The sequence below is a fragment of the Canis lupus genome, chromosome 13, assembly GCF_003254725.2.
Source record: "Canis lupus dingo isolate Sandy chromosome 13, ASM325472v2, whole genome shotgun sequence".
NCBI lineage: Eukaryota > Metazoa > Chordata > Mammalia > Carnivora > Canidae > Canis > Canis lupus.
The window spans coordinates 36,909,775-36,929,130 of record NC_064255.1 but is presented as its reverse complement, the minus strand read 5'-3'; the positions used below and the strand labels follow the sequence as shown (position 1 = coordinate 36,929,130).

General features: G+C 70.2%; 1 protein-coding gene across 6 annotated transcripts in view; it reads right to left on the bottom strand.

Annotated features, from left to right (window-relative positions):
* ADGRB1 (adhesion G protein-coupled receptor B1) overlaps window positions 1-19,083 on the bottom strand; it is a 74,342-nt gene extending 55,259 nt beyond the window's left edge. For 4 of the 6 annotated variants that reach the window (XM_049092794.1, XM_049092795.1, XM_049092796.1 and 1 more), the window contains exons 1-2: window positions 18,941-19,082; window positions 5,826-6,826 (exon numbers count right to left, since the gene is read on the bottom strand). In XM_049092794.1, coding sequence (XP_048948751.1) covers window positions 5,826-6,606 — 781 coding nt within the window. In that variant the 5' untranslated portion in view covers window positions 6,607-6,826; window positions 18,941-19,082. Of the gene's footprint in view, window positions 1-5,825; window positions 6,827-18,940 lie in introns of all 6 variants that reach the window. The other 2 variants (XM_049092797.1, XM_035712880.2) reach the window with 2 other exon arrangements.
* Between the last annotated feature and the right edge of the window lie 273 nt (window positions 19,084-19,356).

The following is a 19,356-nucleotide window of genomic DNA, read 5'->3' as shown; positions in this document are numbered from 1 at the left end:
AGAGGAGGAGGGCCGCGCACTTCCCGGCGCCTCCGGCAGAGGTCTCCCCAGCCCCGCAGGTGGGGGCGGCCCCGGTCCTCGTGTCCTCGTGTCCTCGCCACCGGATCCCCAGGGACCCGCGGCAGGTCCAGCACCCCCAAGAACACCCCTGCCCCCCCAAGCTGGGCCTGTCTAGAGGCCCCCAGGCTCCTCCTCTCCCACCTTCTCAGGGATGTGCCAAGGGGGACGCTGGGGACAAGTCGGCTCCCTGACGCCCCCCCAACCCTACGCCTGTCCACAGACCCTCACCCCATGGCCCTGCACGCGCTGGTCCTCCACCGGGGCCCACGGCTCCCGCTCTCAGGCCCAGGGGGCCAGCGGCCCACTCAGCCGCAGCAGGTGCCGTGGGACCCGCTGCCCGCAGGCCCCGTCTCGGGTAGGACAGGGAGGACAGGGACAGCTCTTGCAAGCGCCCGCGCTAGCGGCTCCATCTCCGTCAGCTTCACGCAGACCCGAGGACCGGGTCGTCCGGTCCCCTCTTCACAAAAGGGAAACGAGGCTGACCTAGGTGGCTGGCTTGGCCTCATCTGCGGGGCTACACGCTTTCTTGCTGCTGCTCATCCTCGTCAGGCAGGTATTTCCCGCCCTGGGAAGGGTGTCCTGCCCCAGCTCTGCCCTTTGGTGACCTGGACGCATCGTTTCCCCACCTTGGGCCTCGGTGGTTCCACTGACATCCCTCCTCACCGTCTTTCCCGGATGTGGAGCCCAAACAGTGCCATAGTGTGTGTGCTGCAGCCCTGGCCGCCGGGCGGAGGGAGCGTGGGGCGCACTCTGACCTGCGTGGGAATTGCCCTGAGGCTTCCACGTGCGCATCATTTTCATGGGGTCACATCCTGCTATTTTCTCTGGGATGGGCATTGTCTACAATGAGCCCGAAACCTTGTTTTCTGGATTTTTATAATCGAGTCCTTGTACAAAAAGAGCGGCATCCCAGGCCGGGATGATAAGCCTAAGTCCCTGGCAGGAAGGCTCTGACACCCTCCTACGCCCCCTCCCATTCCCCGTCACCCCCAAACTCCAGAGGCACGGCTCTTCCACCTGAATTCCCATCTTCCCTCCACATTCCAAGCCCAGCCTCTGTCTGGGTCCCGTGGACTCCAGAGAGGGGCTCCGGCCACTTCCTCCTGAGGGAAGTTGGGGGAAGGCCTCCGAAGCCCTGCAGGGGCCTGTGTGTCAGGCAGGGGCACCCCGCGGAGTGGGGACCATCCTGCAGCCAGGGCTGCGCCTCGGGCAGGGCTGGCTCCTCGCCCCACATCACGGCCTTGTCCCCCTGGAGGCCACTCCCGCTGCGGCCCTGCACCCCCACCCATGCAGGCACGTGATGCCAGCGGCACACGCACACACCAGGACACGGACACACGCGGGGACACGCGCGCACACTCGCTTGCTCCCGGCCCCCTGGATGCGGCTTTTTCATTATCTTATGTGTCGCTTCTGCAATAAAATTCTTTAATTAAAACATGAATATTTAAAACAACCCTTGAGAGAAATGGCCCCGTCTCACCAGAGGCAGAAAAACGCAGAGACACTGTGGGAAAGAGGGGGATAAGACGCAGGAGCTGGCCCTGAGAGACCCCACAAGACCCCGAGAGACCCCAAGAGAACCCGAGAGAGCCCACGAGACCCTGAGAGACCCCAAGAGAGCCCGAGAGACCCCAAGAGACCCCGAGAGAGCCCCGAGGGGCCCCGAGAGACCCCCGAGAGACCCCAAGAGGGCCCAAGAGAACCCATGAGACCCCGAGAGACCCCAAGAGAGCCCGAGAGACCCCAAGAGAGCCCTAAGAGACCTCAAGAGACCCCGTGAGACCCCAAGGGAGCCTGAGAGACCCCACGAGACCCTGCAAGACCCCGAGAGACCCTGAGAGAGCCCGGAGAGGTCCAGCCAGGCGGCCAGGCAGGCAGGCAGGGGACAGCTGCTGTGGCCTGAGGAGTGCTCGCTGGGTCGGAGGCGTGACGCGGCCATGTGGCGCTTGGACAGGCCGGGCAGGGGGAGGGCCGAAAGTGGGCCACGGGCTGGCCAGGCCTCCTGCTCACTCCCGGCTCCGCCACGCGCGGCCTTCCCGGGTGCAGATGGAGGGACGTGCAGGCCCCAGCCTCCCCCGGCCGGCGTGAGGGGGCGAAGCTCCCGGGGCACCTGGCTCCGCGACGAGCTCTGGGGTCTGCAGGTGCCTGCCGGGCTCGGCCACGTGTCTCCTGACGGTCCACGTGCCACCCGCACGCGTGCACACGAGAGCAAGCTTCCCGGCAGAGCTTGTCCTGGGAGACGCCCGCAGCCAGAGCCCCAGGGAGCAGGGCCGGCTCCGCTGGCGGCCCGCCCCCCGCCGGCTGTGTGACCCCGGCTGTGGCCCCAACCTCTCCGTGCCTTGCCCCAGCGCACAGGCACTCATCCAGGGCCCGCTGCGGGCCAGGCGCGGGCGGGGGGCGACGTCGGGGAGCAGGGCAGGAGCTCTGCCCGGGGGTGCTTACAGCCCAGCAGAGACACAGCAGGGCACGGACCCAACAAAATCGGGAAATTATCCGCGTGTTCACGGGTGATACGTGCAGCGTACGGGGGTGCAGAGCGGGACTCGGACTGCTGCCATGTCACACAGCGCGGTCAGAATTGGTTGAGAAGGTGGTGTCTGAGCAAGGACCTGAGAGAGGGAGCCCTGCGGTATCTGGGGAAGAGTGTTCTGGGCAGCAGCTGGTGCAAAGGCCCTGGGGCAGGAGGGCTCGGGGACCCCTCCCAGCGGCTGCATTCATTCATATGCGCTGCTTCAGACACAGAGGAAGCCCTCGGGACGCTGCTGCTGTCAAAACTACTAGGATCACTTCACTCCCAAGGTCCCAGAAGCATCCGGGCCTTCTGGGTGCAGGGACGTGAACTGAGCTGTGGGCTGCGTCTGGGCCGGGTGACCGCGGGCTGGCCGGCCTTGCCCAGGGCAGGTGACCCCCTCTGCACGGCAGCCAGGCCCAGCCCATACACCCCACAACTGTCCTCCCACCGACCGCCAGCCCCGGCCACGGGCCCCGTTGCTGCTGCATTGTGCCTGAGGCGCTGAAGTTGGCCCTGCCCAGAGCCCTGGTCAGAACACGCACGCCTGAACATGTGTACGTGCCACGGGTGCTCGCCTGCACACGCTCACGCTCCAGCACACTGTACACACACTGTACTGCACACGTGCACATGCACACACCAACTGTGCATGCGTATGTAACCTGCACGCACACGCACATGTGCAGGCTCAATATCCTGCACGCACATGCCACGCAATATCCTGAACGGCCTTGCACGCATGTACACGCCATGCACACGCAAGCACGCACCGATGCGAGGCACACGCAAGCACACAGACACGAATTCACCTGTGTGCACACACCGGTATCCAGGGATGCACAAATATGCAGCATGCACATGACACAGGCCCTCACCCACGCACTGCACAGGGCACACGTACTTGCACACGTGCACACACGTGGGTGAACGCAAGTGCACTCACACACCCCTTCCCGTCCCCTTCTGAGCACCACCGCCAACAGGCCCTGCGTTGGGATCCCCGTGCGAGGAGCCCTGCAGGCCCAGCCCCGTGCCGGGTGCCCCCGTCCTGCCGCCGCCTCCCCGCCCGGCCCGCTGGCTCCCACCTGACCACCAACACAGGCTGTGCGATGTCATCGCTGCCGTTGTTTTTGCTTAGAATCACTTCCACGTGGTCTTTATCCCTCACGCAATCAAGGAAAGATTGTTCTTGCTCTTTCCCTTTTAAAGATAAGGGCCCGAGGGGCCGACGGAGCGGCTGGGACTGGGCCAGGGCTCCCCGCGAGGGCAGGTCAGGCTGACCTGGTCCTGTCCTGCTGCTGCAGACCCAGAGCGCTCCGCTCCAAGGATGGTCCACCTGGGGGACCCCTGGGCATCCCACACTGAAGCCCCACTCTGACCTCTGGATCTTCCTCCCGGCTCCTGGCTAGAATTGGGGGTGGCCTAGCCAGCTCCTCCCCCGTGTCCCGCATGCCCCCCGGCCCTCCTCCTCCCGCTCGCCCGGCCAGCTTCAGCTCCCTCCTGGCCGCTGTCCCGTCCCCAGGTCCCCTCTGAGCCCCCGTGCCCTTCTGCATTGACAGCCCAGGGACCCTCAGCGCCTGTCAATCACTCCTCTGCTTAGAGGCCCAGGATGCAGTACGGAGCAGCTCGCACGGGACCTGGGGCCTCGTACCCGATGTCCCTCACTCGACGTCCCTCATCGCAGACAAAGAAACCAGGGCCCAGGGGTGAATGACCTCTGGGGAGTGACAGAGCAAGACTAAAGGGCCACGCCAGGGCCACCTGCCCTGCTCCGTCCTCCTACCTGACCTCCCACACCAGCCACTGCCCCGCGCTCGGCTCCTCCTCGTCCCCTGGGACCACTTCCATCCTGCACGCCTGGGAAGCTGCCCAGCCAAGGTCACGGTGACCTGCATCTTGCCCAGCCCAAAGGTCAGCACTCCCAGCCCCGTACCTAGCAGCCAGGGGGACACCGGGACCTCCAATGTCCCCCGGGTACTTCTGCGGGTCTCCCACTTGCCCCCCCTTTCCCCTGCTCCTCTCCAGCCACACGCACAGCTTCCCGGAGGCTCCGGGACCTACAGCCCAGGCCCATGACTGCGGCGTGTCCAGCTGGCTTCCTCTCTAACCCCTTGGGGCTTCTTTTCTGCCTTTAAAGACTTTGTTCTGAGCAGTCCATTGACCTCATTGGCTGAGAGCCCTGGACAATGTCACCTGGCCCCACAGGTGGGCAACCAGGCCCGGCCCCAGGATGCCCGGCGCCTGTACTCCCTGCCGGCCTTGCACATCGCTCAACGGTCGGAGAAGAGCCGAGCCCGGCTGCACCGCCCCCCACCCCCGGCTCCGGCCCAGCTCCAGCCTCCCAATTCTCCCATGAAACCCCAGGGTGCCTCCACCCCAAGCCCACCGAGCCCTGCTGATGCCCCGTCCCCCCAGCCGTGTTCTCCTGCACGGGCTCCCCGCTCCCCAAGAAGAAGCCAAAGTGCCCCGAAGGCAGACAACCGACCACACAAGACCCGCAGCCCCTCGACTGGGACACCCGGCACATGTCCACCTCTGGCCTCTGCCCTGCCGTTGCCCAGGCCGGCAACGCCCTTGACGCCCTTGGGGCTCCCTGCACCCCTCCCAGAATCGTGCACACGGCCCCCTGGTCCAGGTGACCCCCGACCTCCAGGTGAAACAGCAGCCGAGCCCACCAGGGACCTTGCCCTGCGTTGTTTCCCGAGGTGCCCTCCGTCCCGCTCTCAGCACCTTCCTCTCCCCCCCAGAAGGCAGCCTGGGACATGGGGCTCTGGCGCTGCCTTTCATTGAGCGTCCCCAGTGCCCAGAACACCTCGCAGGCGCTCGGTGACCAGCTGCCGGACACGCGATTGCTGCGGCCGAACCACACGCAGCCCCCAAATTCCCGCTCCGACCACATCTCCAAACTGCGGGCTCGGGCTCGCTTCTCCTCTGCGTCCCAGAGGCCCGCACACCCCGCCACGGCCCACGGCAGCCCGCTGCCCCCTAGCACGTCTGCCTGAAAGATGGAGGGAATTCCCCAGCCGGGAATTAAGACTCGGTGGTCCTGGGAGAAGTCCATCGTCCATTCCTTCGCTCCCGGGCACCAGGCACATGGCCCTGGGGCCTCAGCGCACCTGCTCACAGCAACCTTATCTGTGCATTTGGCTTCCCCGGGGGCAGGTGACCGACCAGCCCCGCAGAGATGACCCCTGCCACCCGCCCTCCGCCCCAAGAGCCAGCCAGGGGTCCTCTCCCAGCGGTCACTCACCTGCTGCGCCATCCCCGCCCCGGTCCTGGGTCAGGCTGGTGAGGCAGTTCTCGGGGCCACCAGCCACGCCGTCCCTCAGGCAGACGTCCCCTCGGGGGGCCAGGGAGCCAGAGGTGGGGTCGCCAGTGTCCCCGCCCAGGCAGGCACAGGGGGTCTGCATGATGCCGCAGGGGTGTGAGCTGCGGCTGCCCGCCAGACAGGCGTCCAGCCAGCGGCACAGCATCTGGCAGGCGGCCCGGCTGGGGTTGCGGTTGCCCACGACCAGGTACTCCACGGAGAAGTCGTCGCTGGGGCCCGGGGACCCCCCCTGCAGCCGGGCGCCTCGGTCGGGGGGCGGCTGCTGGCGCAGCATCTGCAGGAACTGCTTGCCGGCCTGCAGGAAGGCCAGGGGCGCTGAGGGGTCACAGAGCTGCAGCACCTCATCGAAGCTTTCCACGCCCAGGTAGGTGCGCGTGGACTCCAGGAAGGAGTCGAACTGGTAGGTGCGGACGCGGCCGGGGCCGCCGCAAGGTGCGGGCGCCTTGGCCACTTTCATGTAGAGCGTGTAGCGCCGGGGGTCGGGGTTGCGCAGGGTCCAGGAGCAGCGGGAGGCGTTGGCGGGGAACACGGCGGCGGCAGAGAAGTAGCCGAAGAACTTGCCCTGCACCAGCGTGGCACACTGCTCGGCCCCGGGCCCCGCGTCCGCCCCCACGGCCGCCCGCGCCCGGCGCCCCAGCAGCAGCAGCAGCAGCAGCGGGCAGAGGATCCGGAGGGGGCCCGGGGCGGCGGCCTGGCCCCTCATCCTAGCTCGCGGGGCCGCCGGGGTTCCGCGGGCTGGGCAGGCAGGCGCGGGCCAGGCCTTGACATGCCAGGGTCCGGCGACGGCAGGGCCGGGCGGGGGGCAGGAGCCGGGGGCGGGGGCTCCGAGCGGGGGCAGGAGGAGGGCAAAACTTCGACCTCGAGGGCGGCTGTGGCTCCTAACGTGCAGGGTCCCGACGCCGGCCTGCGGCCTCCAGCAGCAGCTGCAAGAAGAGCAGAGGGGGGCGGTGTGAGCCCCTGGGAGACCGGGACGCGGGGCCCGCTGGGGGCTGCCCACTGCCCACCCTGGGCTTCGGGGGGGCATGGGCCCTGGCGTCGCTCCCAGGCACCTGCTCCGTCCACCTGTCTGCCCCCCGCCGGTGTGTCCACCTGCAGGAGCAGGGGCAGGGGCAGGGGCGGGGGCCCTCCTCCTCCGGCCAGGCCTGAGCAGGGAGTGGTGGGCAGCACCGGCCCAAGGGCCAGAGCTGTGGGGACCTGCTCTGGACCCATCGGGCTGAGCAGCCTGGCGTGGCTCCCGTGGCTCTGGGCCTGCCTGTTCCTGTACAGCTGCCGTTTGCCCGTGGGGCCCCTGTGGCTCCCTCTGGCTCTTCAGTGGCCCTGGCTCTCTCCTGGGCCATCTCCCTCATGGGCCTTCATCCTCTCTGCCCTTCCTCCTCCTCCTCATCCCCAGTCTTCCAGGGAAGCATCCACAGGGGAAGGGAAGGGGGGGCACGGAGGGGAGAGGTCACTGTGTCCGTCCCCTGGGGGCAGGAGCGCCCAGCCCTCCCCGGTGCCTCCTCACTGCAGGAGCAGCTCGGGCCGTGACCGCGGCTGTGACACTGTGTACGGGTCACGGCCGCGTCTCAGGGCCTCCCTCCCTTCTTCCTGCCCTGGGGCCCACTGGCCCCGGGGCCCTGCAGCTCCGGGCAGGGAGGGCTGGGGACCGAGTCACCCAGGCCACATACGTCCAGGCTTCAGCCAACACCCTTGCCTCACCCCTTCTCTGCCAGGCCGGCTCTGTGACCGCCCGACTACATGATGGGGAGACCAAGGCTAAGTGACTTGCAGAAGTGACAGTGAGGGGTAGGAGAACCCACCCTGGGACCTTGTGCCTCAGTGGCCCGGGATCCCCTCCCTGCCCTGGGAGAGGGTGCTGGCCTGGCGCTGGGGGAACGGAAGGCAGTCCCCGCCCACTTGCAGGGGCACCACGTGGAGCCACCCTGGGTGGCGCCCCTCCTGGACTGGTCACCACGTGGACCCTGGCAAGTTCCTCCTGGCCCAGGCCTCAGCTTCCCCAAGGCCCTGGCTGGGCCAGCTGTCTGCCCACGCCGCAGCTGAGCTGTGGCTGAGGAAGAGCCGCAGCCGGGCCCCAGGCGGCCTGGTCTGCCCTCTGCTGACCTTGCCCACGCCGGCCGCCTGCCCACGGGGACCCACTGCTTCCTGCTGCCCAGGCCCAGCTGGCCGGCGTCCTCCCTGCACGGGCTGTCAGCGGAGCGGGGCGTCGGGCGCAGACGGCCTTGGGCTCTGAGCACTCCAGGCTGGGGCGGCCTGGACGCGGGCTGCCCCCTCCTGGCCCCGTGGCCTCGGCAAGTCCCTCACTGGCCGGCCTCACTTCCCCATCTGTGAAATGGAGGGTGAAGCCCCACTCTCTCAGCAAGAGGGTAAGAGCTACACCTGGGGGTTCAGGCAGGAGGAGACTCTGCAGGGGAGGAGGTGGGAGGGGGCTCTGGCTCCCCAGGTAGCTGGGCCAAGCCCGGTCCTCTGGGGGCCCTTCAGCGGCAGAAAGAGGCACCCTGAGAGAAGAATTGCAGGCGTCTTATTCCGGCCCCTCTGGGCAGAGCTGGGTGATGCACTGGGCCCTTACCTCTGGGAAGCCCCTGGTCCCCCCTCGCCTCTGGACCACACGGGGCCAACCCTGGATGTGGGTGTAGCAGAGCCCGCCTGCCCTGACCACCTGCCCCCACATTATGGGGCCGGAGAGGCAACGGCCAGGGTCCTACAGCCAACCCCAGACTTGGGAGGTCCCCTGAGGTCTTGCTGCAGAGAGATGGCAGCGTGTCCCCAAACAACCTCACCTGAGCCTCAGCCCCCGGGGCCCCTGGGGCCCCCTGCGGCCCAGGCCGAGAGCTCTTGTGGCCATCCCTGGAAGATGGCCAGTCCCAGAGGGTGTTGGCCGAGCCCAGCAGAAACTGACCCAGCCGAGGGTCCACTGAGCCCCACCCATGTCTGCCCACCTGGCCGTGCCCCATCACTGACCCCCGTGAAATGACCCTCCTCGCCCCAGCCCCTGGCAGCCCATCCCATAGCCTTCCACGGAGGGGGGCGGGTCTGGAGGGCCAGGAGCAGGTGCAGGAGGTGGCACGTGCTAGGCACAGGGTCCTCTAGGGCCTCCACCTTCCCACGTGGAAGAAGAGATGCCCAGCCATGCAGTGCTAGGGACGAGAGCACAGCCTCTGCGCCCCACACCCCAAGGATTCGGCGGGCCTGGCTTGGCGGGGACATTCTGTGGAGCTCTGTCCCGCGCCAGCCGCAAGTGCAGGGGTCCTTGTGATGGTTCCATTTTGCAGATGTGGCATATGTGGGGCCACAGAGGAGCCGTGCGCCTTATGGGGGTTTGTAGGGCCTGGTGCCCGAGCCAGGATCCAAGCCCCGGTCTGGCAGGCGGAGCTGCTGCCCTCCGCATGGCCCAGCCCCGCCCCAGGCAGGTGGAACCCGACCTAACCTGATGCCTGTCCCAGAGCCCGCAGGAGCCAGGCCACGCTAAGGTCCTCTTGGCATCCCCACCACCAGCCCTTGTTGTCCCTGGCTCACCCCACTCTTGGAGCATCTGTCGGGGTGAGGCCCACCTACGGGGTCCTGCACATCAGGAAAGAGGTGGCAGGGAGGGTGAGAAGCTGGGCAGCACCCCAATCAGAAGTGCCCCTAGAAGGGCTGCCCTGCAGTCCGCAGCGGGGAGGGGGCCCCGGGGAAGGTAAGGGAGGCATGCTGGGGCCGGCGGGGGTGGCGGAGAGTGCTGGGGAGATAGGAGAGGAGCCCCAGGGGCCGTCTGGCTGCAGGACGTGGGGGGCAGGGGTGTCTGGCCTGGACACTGCGGGGGGCGTGCAGGGGTGAGGGTGCAATAGAGCTGAGAGCCCCCTGGGGCAGCCGTTCTGGGCTGAGCCTTCCCAGACTCCTGGGGCCTGATGACAGGGATCTCCAGCAGTGCACCTCGGAGCTCTGGGTTCACCGCAAGGGCCACCCGGGAGCCAGGGTCAGGAGGGAAGTGGGGCCCAGGTCACCTCCCAGCACCCTGGCGCCCTCTGGAACATCTCTGACTCAAGCTGCTCCACGCGCTGGGCATTGGGCAAGGCTCTGCTGCCCAGAAGGCTGTCTCAGCTGCGAGTCTGAGCAGCGCAGCCCCGGCCGGCCTGGCTTCCTCTGGCTGCGTCCAGGGCAGACTGTCACTGTGGGCGGCTCCTGCGCCTGCACCCGCCACTGACCACCCACCCTCTACCTCCCCGGCCTCCCTTCATCCCCAGGAACTGCCCACCTGCTGTCCTCTAACGAGAGCTTGGATACCTGGCCCCGCGAGCCCTCTTGCACTGGGGCAGCCCCAGCAGGCAGAGCCGGGCAGGCCGGGGGCATATGGCCACAGGGGACAGCGAGTCGAGTCTGTCCCAGGCCAGGGCAATTGGTGCGGAGACAGGGTGGGGCGTACGGGGGTGGTCCTGACCCACCTGGCACTCGGGGGGGGGTCCTGGGGGGGCACAGAGTCTGGGGGGGGTCCTAGGATGAATGGGGACAGGGCCTGATGCGGGCGTCATTCTGGGGTCCCTGTGACCACCGGGGGCAGTGCGGGCAAGGAGAGCGAGGAGGTGGCCTGCACGGGATCTGGGTTGGGGGGGCAGCGTCAGACACGGGAGGGCTTCCGGGGTGGACAAGCAAGCGATGGGCGGCGGGGGCCTCACCGAGAGGGGGGGCAGGCTTGCACATGCATATGGGCGTGTGTGAATGTGTGCCTATGCATCAGTATACGCCTGTGTGCCAGCATGTGTGCACACGTGTGCACATGCGTGAGAGCACAGGTGTGTCAGTGCACGTGAGCACATGGGTCTGTGGATTCGTGTGTGTACGTGTACACCTGTGCCTGTGCACCCATGCACACATGTAGCGTGCGTGTGCAAGGTCTCACGGCGGGGGCTAGCCCGGCTCCCGCAGCACCTGCCCTGTGGCGCCCGGGGCGGGCTCAGGGCCCTGCCCTCGGCCACATCCTGTCCCGGGATGTCCCCTGGGTGTCGGAGCTCTCCGAGCCTGCTGCCCATGGCGAGGCACCCGAGGAGGCTCTGGTCTGCCCCGGGTGCTCGGCCCTGTGTGGCCACGGGTGCACCTTGGCACGCGCGCTCGCAGGGCAGCTGCCCCCACAGGCCACCCGTCTGGTCTTTGGCTCCCCAGAGGCTGGGTCACTGGCGCTTTTGGTGCCTGCTGCCCGTCTCAGGCTCCCGAGGACGGTGGCAGTCAGCAGCCCTGAGCCTCTTCGGTCCCCACCTCTCCCCATCAGCTTCATAGGGCCCGACTGCCTTGGCTGCCGGGACTTCCTCCCCAGGTCCAGCCCCTGCCCCCTTCCGGCCAGCTTCGGCCTGCACCTGCTGCCAAGCCTCCCACAGCCTGCGGGGTGGCCTCAGGGCGAGGGCAAGGGAGTGCCGAGCCAGGTCACAGGGTAGAGGCCCCGGGCAGGAGGCCGTGACACCCAGGGAACCGGCCATGCTGGGCGGGGACAGGACGCTGGGAGGCGGGGGGAGAAGGACGGTGTCCCCAGGCTGGAGCAGTGACCACAGGCCGGGACGGGCCCAAGGTGGGAGCCAGGGCGGGCAGTGAGGGGGGAGCAGAATCAGGCCCACCCCGAGGCTCACAGGGCCACCGTCAGCCGCCGGGCACTGCGCCCGCCCTCCACACCGTCCCAGGTGTAGCCACGCACGTGCAGGCCACCTGGGCCCCTGCCCCAACGGCAGAAGACCCGGGTGCCTCGGTTTCCCCACCGTGCGAGGGCCTGGGCTGGACGCTGCCCCCTCAGGCTCCATGGTCCTCCAGCCTCCCTTGGGTCCATGCGACCATCCTCCCCAGGCTGGGCACCCTCCCCCCAGGCCCACCTCAGGCCCGGCCTCCGAATCCCTCCCCACCCACCCCAGGCCGCCAATGGCGTCCCCAGATGCCAGCCACAAAAGGCACTCTGTTGTCCTGGCTGGCCCCCTGAACAGTGCCTGCCTGTGTGTCCTGGGAAGAGGCTGCACTGGGGGAGGGGCGGGGTGGACACCCCTCAGCACTGAGGATAGCCCAGGGGCTGGCTGGCGGGCAGGCCGGGAGAGCGGGCCCGAGAGGCCGTCCGGGGACGCGCAGCCGCCTCCACCCGCGCCGCCAGGCCCCCCAGCCCTCCTGGGCCGCGGCCGGTCAGGCAGCCGGGTCTCGGGGTGGCAGCGGCCGCGCCGGCGGGGCGGGTGGGGGCGCTGCCGTGGGTGCAGGACAGCCCAGGCCCAGGAGGGGCCAGGAGGGCCCAGGCAGGCCTCCCCGCGTGAGCACGGAAGCAGGTCGGGCGTGAGAACTTAGCCCCCACGCCACAGCCGCCACCTGCTCCTCCCAGCCTGTGCGAACCAGTTCCCGGCGAAGCAGCCCACCGACCTGCGGGGTATCCCCAGGCTGCCCCGAGAAGCGCCCAGGCCCAGGCCCCGAGAGGCCCGCAATCACTCTTGCCTGCCGCACCCCCGCAATCCTCCTTCCCTTGTCCGCCCACCTGGGCACAGGGGTCGTGGGGGCAACTGCGCAAGAGAGGAAGCGAGGAAGCCCCCCCCACCCGAAGGTCCACTGCTGGGAGGGGCACATCCTGTGCTGGCTCTGCTCCAGGACACCCCACACCGACCCCGACCTGCGCCCCCCGAGGAGGGCAGGGGGACTCAGAGCTATCACCCCACATCCCACCCCACCGCCCCAGGTCCCTGGGCCCAGAGCCAGCGGCTGGCTCTCGGACGGGCCTCGCCACACCTCCTCTTGCCCCGAATCCCATCGCCCCAACCACCTGCAGGCCTCGAGGACACTCGGAGCACCCAGGCTCCTGGCTGTGCTGCCATTCGGCCCCCCGCTGCCTCGCTGCCCGTGCCTCGTGCCCTTCCTGGGGACACCCACGCGTCCTTTGGGGCACGGGGAAGGGGCCTGCCCCAGGAAGCCGTATCTGAGCCTGCTGGGCTCTCCCGGAAGCGGATGTGTCCTGCCCCCCCACGCATGCACGCGCCCAGTGCCCATGCACACATGCACATGCATGCACTTGTACGTGCATGCACACCCGGGACCAGCATGCACCATGAATGCAAACACGTGCACGCAGACAGGCTCTCCTGGAGGGAAGCCTAAGTGGGGACGAGGACAGCATCTGTCCCAGGGGCGAGAGGCTCCCCAGGGGGGTGGGGGCTCTCATGAGGAGGGGGTTGCTGTGATTCTGAGTGTGACCCGCATCGCTGTGCTCTCTCCTGTCTGTGTCCGCCTGCTCTGTGCCCAGAGTGAGCCCCTGTACCCCGAGACAGACGGAGGCTCACACCCCACACCAGGATCTGTGCTCCCGGGGTTCCTGGAAGGATGGGCTTATTCAAGGTCACCTGCCCAAGGTCGCGTGGGGAGGGCCGGGGGCAGCAGAAAGCTGGGAAGAGGTGGTCAGGAAGGGGTCCGGGGGCTGCCCCGGGTGGAATGTGCTGAGGCCCTGGGGGCACCCCGGGTGGGCCTGGCTGGGGGGCGATGGAGGGCTCCAGACAGCTCGTGGAAGGGATGAGTAGAGACGGGCACTTAGCCTGGAACTGCTTCACGGACCCCAGGCCCTCTGGCTCCCCCAGCAGACCCCCTGGGTGCAGCAAGGCTGACCCCCCTGGGAGGTGCAGGGCAGGCGTCCCTGTGCTTGGAGGCGCAAAAGTTCCCCCAGATGGAGGCTGCAGCAGGGGTCCCGACCGCCACCCCAGCGGTGACCTCTGCCCTCTGAGGACAGACAGACAGAGCGGGGTGGGGCTCAAGGCCACAACCGCCACCCTTGCCCCCCAGCTCCGGATGGAGACAGGAACACGCTGACCTGGCACCCCAGAGCGGGACCGGGGGCCCACGGATGGACAAGCGGGGTGCTGGGCAGCGTGTGTGGGTGTGAGACCTGCGTGCACGCATGTGTGCCGCAGTGTGAGGGAGCGTGTGTCCAGGACAAGCGTGTGTGGTGAGGGAGTGCATGCACTTGCAGGACGAGTGTGTCGCCAGCATACAAGTGTGCCGGTGTGTGCGTGCACAGGGGCGGGTGTGCACAGGGGCGGGTGTGCGAGTGCGCCTGTTCTGGGAGAGGAAGGCTCCCGGAGGCACCACCTGCGAGGTCGGGCTCGTCCAGGCCCGGCTGGGAGCAGGGGCAGCGGGCAGCAGAGGGCACGCTTTCCGGCCGGCTGATTCCCTTGCCCGTCTTGCGTCCCCCAGGGCCTGGATGTCACCCCAGCCGGCTCAGGTCCTCCCGAGCCCTGCCCTCGACAGCCCCAACCACTGAGTGCCCCTCAAAGCTCTGGGCACTCTGGGGCGTGGGGCGGCGGGGCTCCCGGCCCTGAGTCACGGAGCCTTGGAGAAGCGGCTGCTCCAAAGTCACCTTGGCAAGCAGGAGGGAGGTCAGGGCCATCGCTCCCCTGCAGGCTCAGGGCTTAACGGGGGCTGCGGGGAGCACAGCCTTCAGGGTGTGGGTGCTCCCTCCTCCCCCCATCCAGGTGGGGGTCCGTGACGAGGCCAGGCCACCCCCGGGGAGCCCTCCAGGGCTCCAAGGCCTCTGCCGGCCAGTCCTCAACGTCTCCTCCTCAGGGACCCTTGGCTCACGTCTCAGCCAAGAGTCTGCACCCCAAAACTGGCAGCCAGCCTCCCAGGGCTGCCCGGGCTGGGGCCCAACCCTGGCGCCGGCCCTGGAGGCCCTGTGGCTTCTGGTGGTGCTGGGGCCTCAGAAGTGCACGGGCAGGAAGACAGGCGGGGGGACCAGCACACTCACCAGAGGTGCCCAAGGTGACAGTGTGGGGTGGGGGTGAGCCGGGTGCCCACTGGGTACACTGAACCCTTCCACTTGCCTGAACCCTTTACAGCACACAGGCGCGGTTGTCTTTTGGAGGCACGGAGCATTCTGGAAAGTCAGGGAGTCATGGGCAGGGTCACAGGGTCACAGGGGCAGGAGGACCTGGGGTTTGGGAGTGGGGTGGACTCCCTTGGGCCCCAGCCCCTGGCACTTCCTCCTTGGTTAATAGGGACGGGTTCACGTGAAGAGGAGGGGGGCAGGGGAGGTGAGGGCGGGGCAGACACAGGCTCCCCCCTCCCGGGCCTGGTGCTTTGTCCGTGAGCCGCGGGCTGTGCCCCAGCCGAGGCCCGGTGTGGGGGGAGGCCGCGTGGGGTCCAGAGTGGGAACAGCGGGAGATCTGAGCCCAGCTGCACCTGCAGGTCCCGGGGCTGCCTGGGGGGGGGGGGGGAGGCTCGTGATCTGCCCCCCTCAGCCCTGCAGCCGAGCAGAGCTCACCCTGGGATGTGCACACACACCGTGGGGCCCAGATGCTGGCAGCGGTGGTCCCTGCTCCTTTATGGAACCTGCACTGCATTGTGGGGCTGCTCCTGCTGCTGGCGGCGTGGGGCGTCATGGGTGGGTCGGGGTGAATGTGGTCTGCAGGGCAGGTGTGGGCACCGCAGCCCTGTCACTAGGTGTGTGCTCTGCCTCCTGTGACCCTGCTGCCCACAGGGCACCCCCCACAGCTTTGGCAAGTCCTTGAGGCCAAATCACCGCGGTTCAGGATCCCCTCATTCCCCCCCAGCTCCCAGGAAGCAGTCCAAAGCCTCCAGGGCTGAGGTCGGGTCCCACGCCCCCTGAAGCCCCTGCCTGCAATTTATCCTCCTTTGACCAGTTCCAAAGGCCTGCCACAGGGCCTTTGCATGGCTGTTCCCTCCCCTTCGGGATTACCCACGCGCCCCTTCGTGGGTCCTAGGAAGCTCTGTGGGAGCCCCGCAGCTGGGCCCCCCGAGGCCCTCTGTCCTCCACCCCCGCAGCTGACTCAGAGCCTCTGTGTCCCCTCTTCCCACCGCCTTCACTCTGGGGGGTGGGGGTGCGGCCATGCCCCCCGCGGCCCTCACCGCACCCCCTGCACCCCCGGGGCCAGTGTGCAGCTGGGCACCTCCGCGTCGGTGCAGGTGCGCGGCCGAGCCCTCCGGCGCAGCGGCGGGGCGGGAGGGGCTCGAGGCCGGACAACCGCGGAGGGGGGGGCGCGGGGTCCACGGGTCAGCGGGCCCGGGCCCGGCCAAGGCCTTGGGCCGCTCCCCCCGCGCCCCCCGCGGCCATCCGCACGCCTGCACACCCCCGCGGCCGGCGTGCGTGCCACACGCGCACACACACGCCCGCTCGGCCGGGCAGGCGCCCCGGGGCACGGGCCGGCGGGGGGCGGGGCGGCCGGGGCTGCCCAGGATGGGGCGGGCGCGGGCGGGCGCGGGGAGACGGAAGGGGCGGGCAGCGGCGGGGGCGCGGGCGCCCTCTCCCGGCCGTCGGGGGCAGCGCGCCGCCCTCCGCCGCCGCCACCGCAGCCCCGCGCCGGCCGCCGGCCGCCGGCCCCAGCCCCAGGGGTCCCCGGGGGGCGGGCTCGGGTCCCCGGGGCCGCTCCGGGAGGCGGGGCCGGGCCGGGCGGGCCGCGGCGGGGGGGGGCGAGGGCGCCTCGCGGGGCTGCCCGCGTTCGGCGCTCGCGGGGCCTGCGGGGCCGCCTCCGGCCGGGCCTGGCTGCCGCGCCCGCAGCGCCCAGCCGCCCGGGGACCCGGCCGGACGCCGCACACCCCGCTGGCTGCGGGCTGGGCACGCTGGGTCGCGGCCCGGGCGCCGAGGGCCTGGGCCGGAGGGGCTCCGCCAGCCCGAGCCGCGCTCCCATTGCACCGACACGGCCACCGAGGCCCGGGGGCGGCCGGAACCTGCGGACCAGGGAAGGGACATGGAGGGCTCGGCGACGTGGCGGGGTCCCTGCCGGCCCGGGGTCCGCGGGGGGCGGCGAGAGGCCGAGGCCGACGGATCGCCTTGTCTCCGCCCCCGCGCGGGAGCGCGGCGGGGACAGGCGCCCTTCTCCGCGATCCGATGCGGCGAACCCCGCGCTCGAGACCCCCGCGCCGTGCCCGTCCGCGGAGCCGCGCGCCGCCGGGGCGCATCCCCGCCGGCCTAGGGCTCGGCCCCCGGCGCCCCGGGCTCCGGGGCTCCCGGGCCGCCCCCGCCCCCCAGATCCAGGCGCAACAAGTCGGCGAGCAGCGCCGAGGAGCAGCGAGCGAGCCGGGGAGGCAGGCGCGGGGCTGGGCGCGGGGCGCCCCGGGATCCCCGAATGCGCGCAACGTCCGCCTCCAGGGACCGGGCGCGGCGGCGGGTGCTCGGGTGACTCGGCGGGCGGCCCGCATCCCCTCCCCGGGCTGCGACTCCGCCGGGGCGCGGGCGCGCCCAGGAGCCCCCGCCCCCTCCTTCGCGGCTTGACCTTGCCCGGGTGCTCGAAGCCGGACCCCGCGGCACCCCGCGCCCGGGCGCAGAGTTTCTCTGTCGCCTGCGGCCGCGGAAGGAGCGGCTCCCACCCTCGACCTCCCCGTTTGCCTCCTGGGCTGCGGGGGTCGTCGGGGAGCGGGAGGCTTCAGGGTTGGAGAGGACGCCATGGCCGCGTCTCCAGACCCCAAGCACCATAGACCGACCACCTCCTGGATACGAAAGGGGACCCCAGCCTCCGGTTCCCCCGCTCCGCCGCCCGCGCGGCCGCTGCTCCGAGGGGGCGTGTGTTCGTGTCTGTGGGGGAGGGCACCGAGGGTCTCCTTGGGTCCCCAGGGTGGGGTGGGAGCGCAGACCTCGGAGCCACCTCCCCAACACATACGCCAGGAGGCTCCTCCGGGGCGGGGGTGCGCCCCCCCTGCCCACCCACGCGCCTTCACGCCTTTCAACTCCTCCCGAGTTGCCGCTGAGGAATCCCTGCCCCAGACCCGGGGGAATGGGACGTGATGGGGAGCGCGGAGCCGAAGGGTGCCGAGGAGAGGTGGGTTAGGGCTCGCATGTCCCAGCCTGGGGCCTGGCGCCGCGAGAAACTTGGAAGCCCCAAATCAAAGTGGGAAGGGGAAGGTGCCCGGCGGCTGGGGCCTGGCCGCAGGCTGGCACTCCCCGGAGCCGCCCGGGAAGTGACCCAGCAGGAGCCTCCGAGGCTCGGCGCAGGGACTGGGGCTCCGAGCCGCAGCCTCCGACCAGCCCTCCGGGCCGCTACCCCCTCCCCGGCAGGCCCGAGGCACGCTCTGCCCTGCCCGGGGGGCCACGGCGGGGAGAGGGCCCGCGGCAGGGCCCAGGGCCCCCAGCCTCCCCGGGAGGGAGACGATGCTCATTCCTCGAGGCAGCTACGCGCGGCTCCCAGAGAGCGCAGCGGCGGCGGAGGGCCGGCGGCCTCGGCTGGTGGGGACGGGGACCCAGGAGCGCCCGGCGCCTGGCCTCCCTGCTCCGCGCGGAGAGGGTGCAGGGCCGACCCAAAGTTCGGAGCGGCTTATCCGCGCGGCCTGTCCGAGCGAGTGGGAAAGAAGAGGAGATCGGAAGGAGCCAGGTCGCTGGTGTGGTGTGTGGGGGTGGTTGGGGGGTGGGGGGCGCTAGGGTGGCCCTCCGTGGATTCCGGGGAAAGAGAACCTCCGGGGGTTCGCCAAAGCCACTGCCGCGTCTATGGGTGAGGGCTGAGAGGGGGCGACGCGGCGGCTCGTGCCGCCCAGGGGCTCTGCGTGGGGGGAGGACACCTCTGGACCCTACAATGTCTGTAGGGGGCTGTGAGTGCGGCGAAGGGAAGGGGGACACACCGGGGTGTCTCTCCTCAACCTACCTGGGTCTGTGTGTGCCTGTGGGGGTCACATCTGGGCTTCCAAGACCCCTGCCAGCCTCTGTGTGTGTTGGGGACAGCCCGGGAACGCCTTCTCCAGCCTGGCCTGGGTCTGTGCATGTGATGGGGAGGGGGTGCCTTCCCCAGCCCTGCCTGCCAGCCTGGCCAGGCTGCGTGTGCGCGGGGGGAGGTGAGCAGCGCCGAGGAGCCTCTCCCGCGGCCAGGGGGGCCCCCTCCTCAACCCGCCGGATGCGGGCGCCCGGAGACCTGCCGGATTCCGGGGCTGCCGCCGGCAGAGAAGGCAGGGGGCTGGGGGGGGGGGGGGTCCAAACTCCCGAGCTCCGAGCGCAAACCTCGGAGCTGCGAAGCCCCAAACGGCGAAGTTAGAAGTCCGGGCGGCCGCCCCTCCCCCGCCCCCTCCCGCCCTCGCTGCGCCCCGCCGCCGCGCCCCCAGCCCCCCGCGCCCGGCCGAGCCCTCCTTACCTTCCCCGGCAGCGGCGGCCCCGCCGGCCGACACTTGATCCGGCGAGTTGCAAATCCCCGGGAGCGCCCCGCGTCCCCGGCGGCCGAGCCGGGCGCCCGACCCGAGGGGGGGCTCCTCCTGCCGCCGCCGCCCCCGGCCCGCTCCAGGCCTAGCCGGGCGCACCCCGGGGGCCCCGCCGGCGCGCGCAGGCCCCCTCCCCCCCGGCCGGGGGCTCCGGATGCCCGGGCTGCGGGCGATGCGGGGCGCGCGGGCCCGGGCCCGGCCAGGACGCGGCGCGGCCGCCTGTGCTCCCGGCTCGCCGGCTCCGCGCTCGCTCCGCCGGGGCCGCCGCCAACGCCGCGCCCGCCGCCGCCGCCTGCGCCCGCCGCTCCCTCTCCGGCCGCCGCCGCTCCGCTCCTCTCGCCTGCCCCGCTCT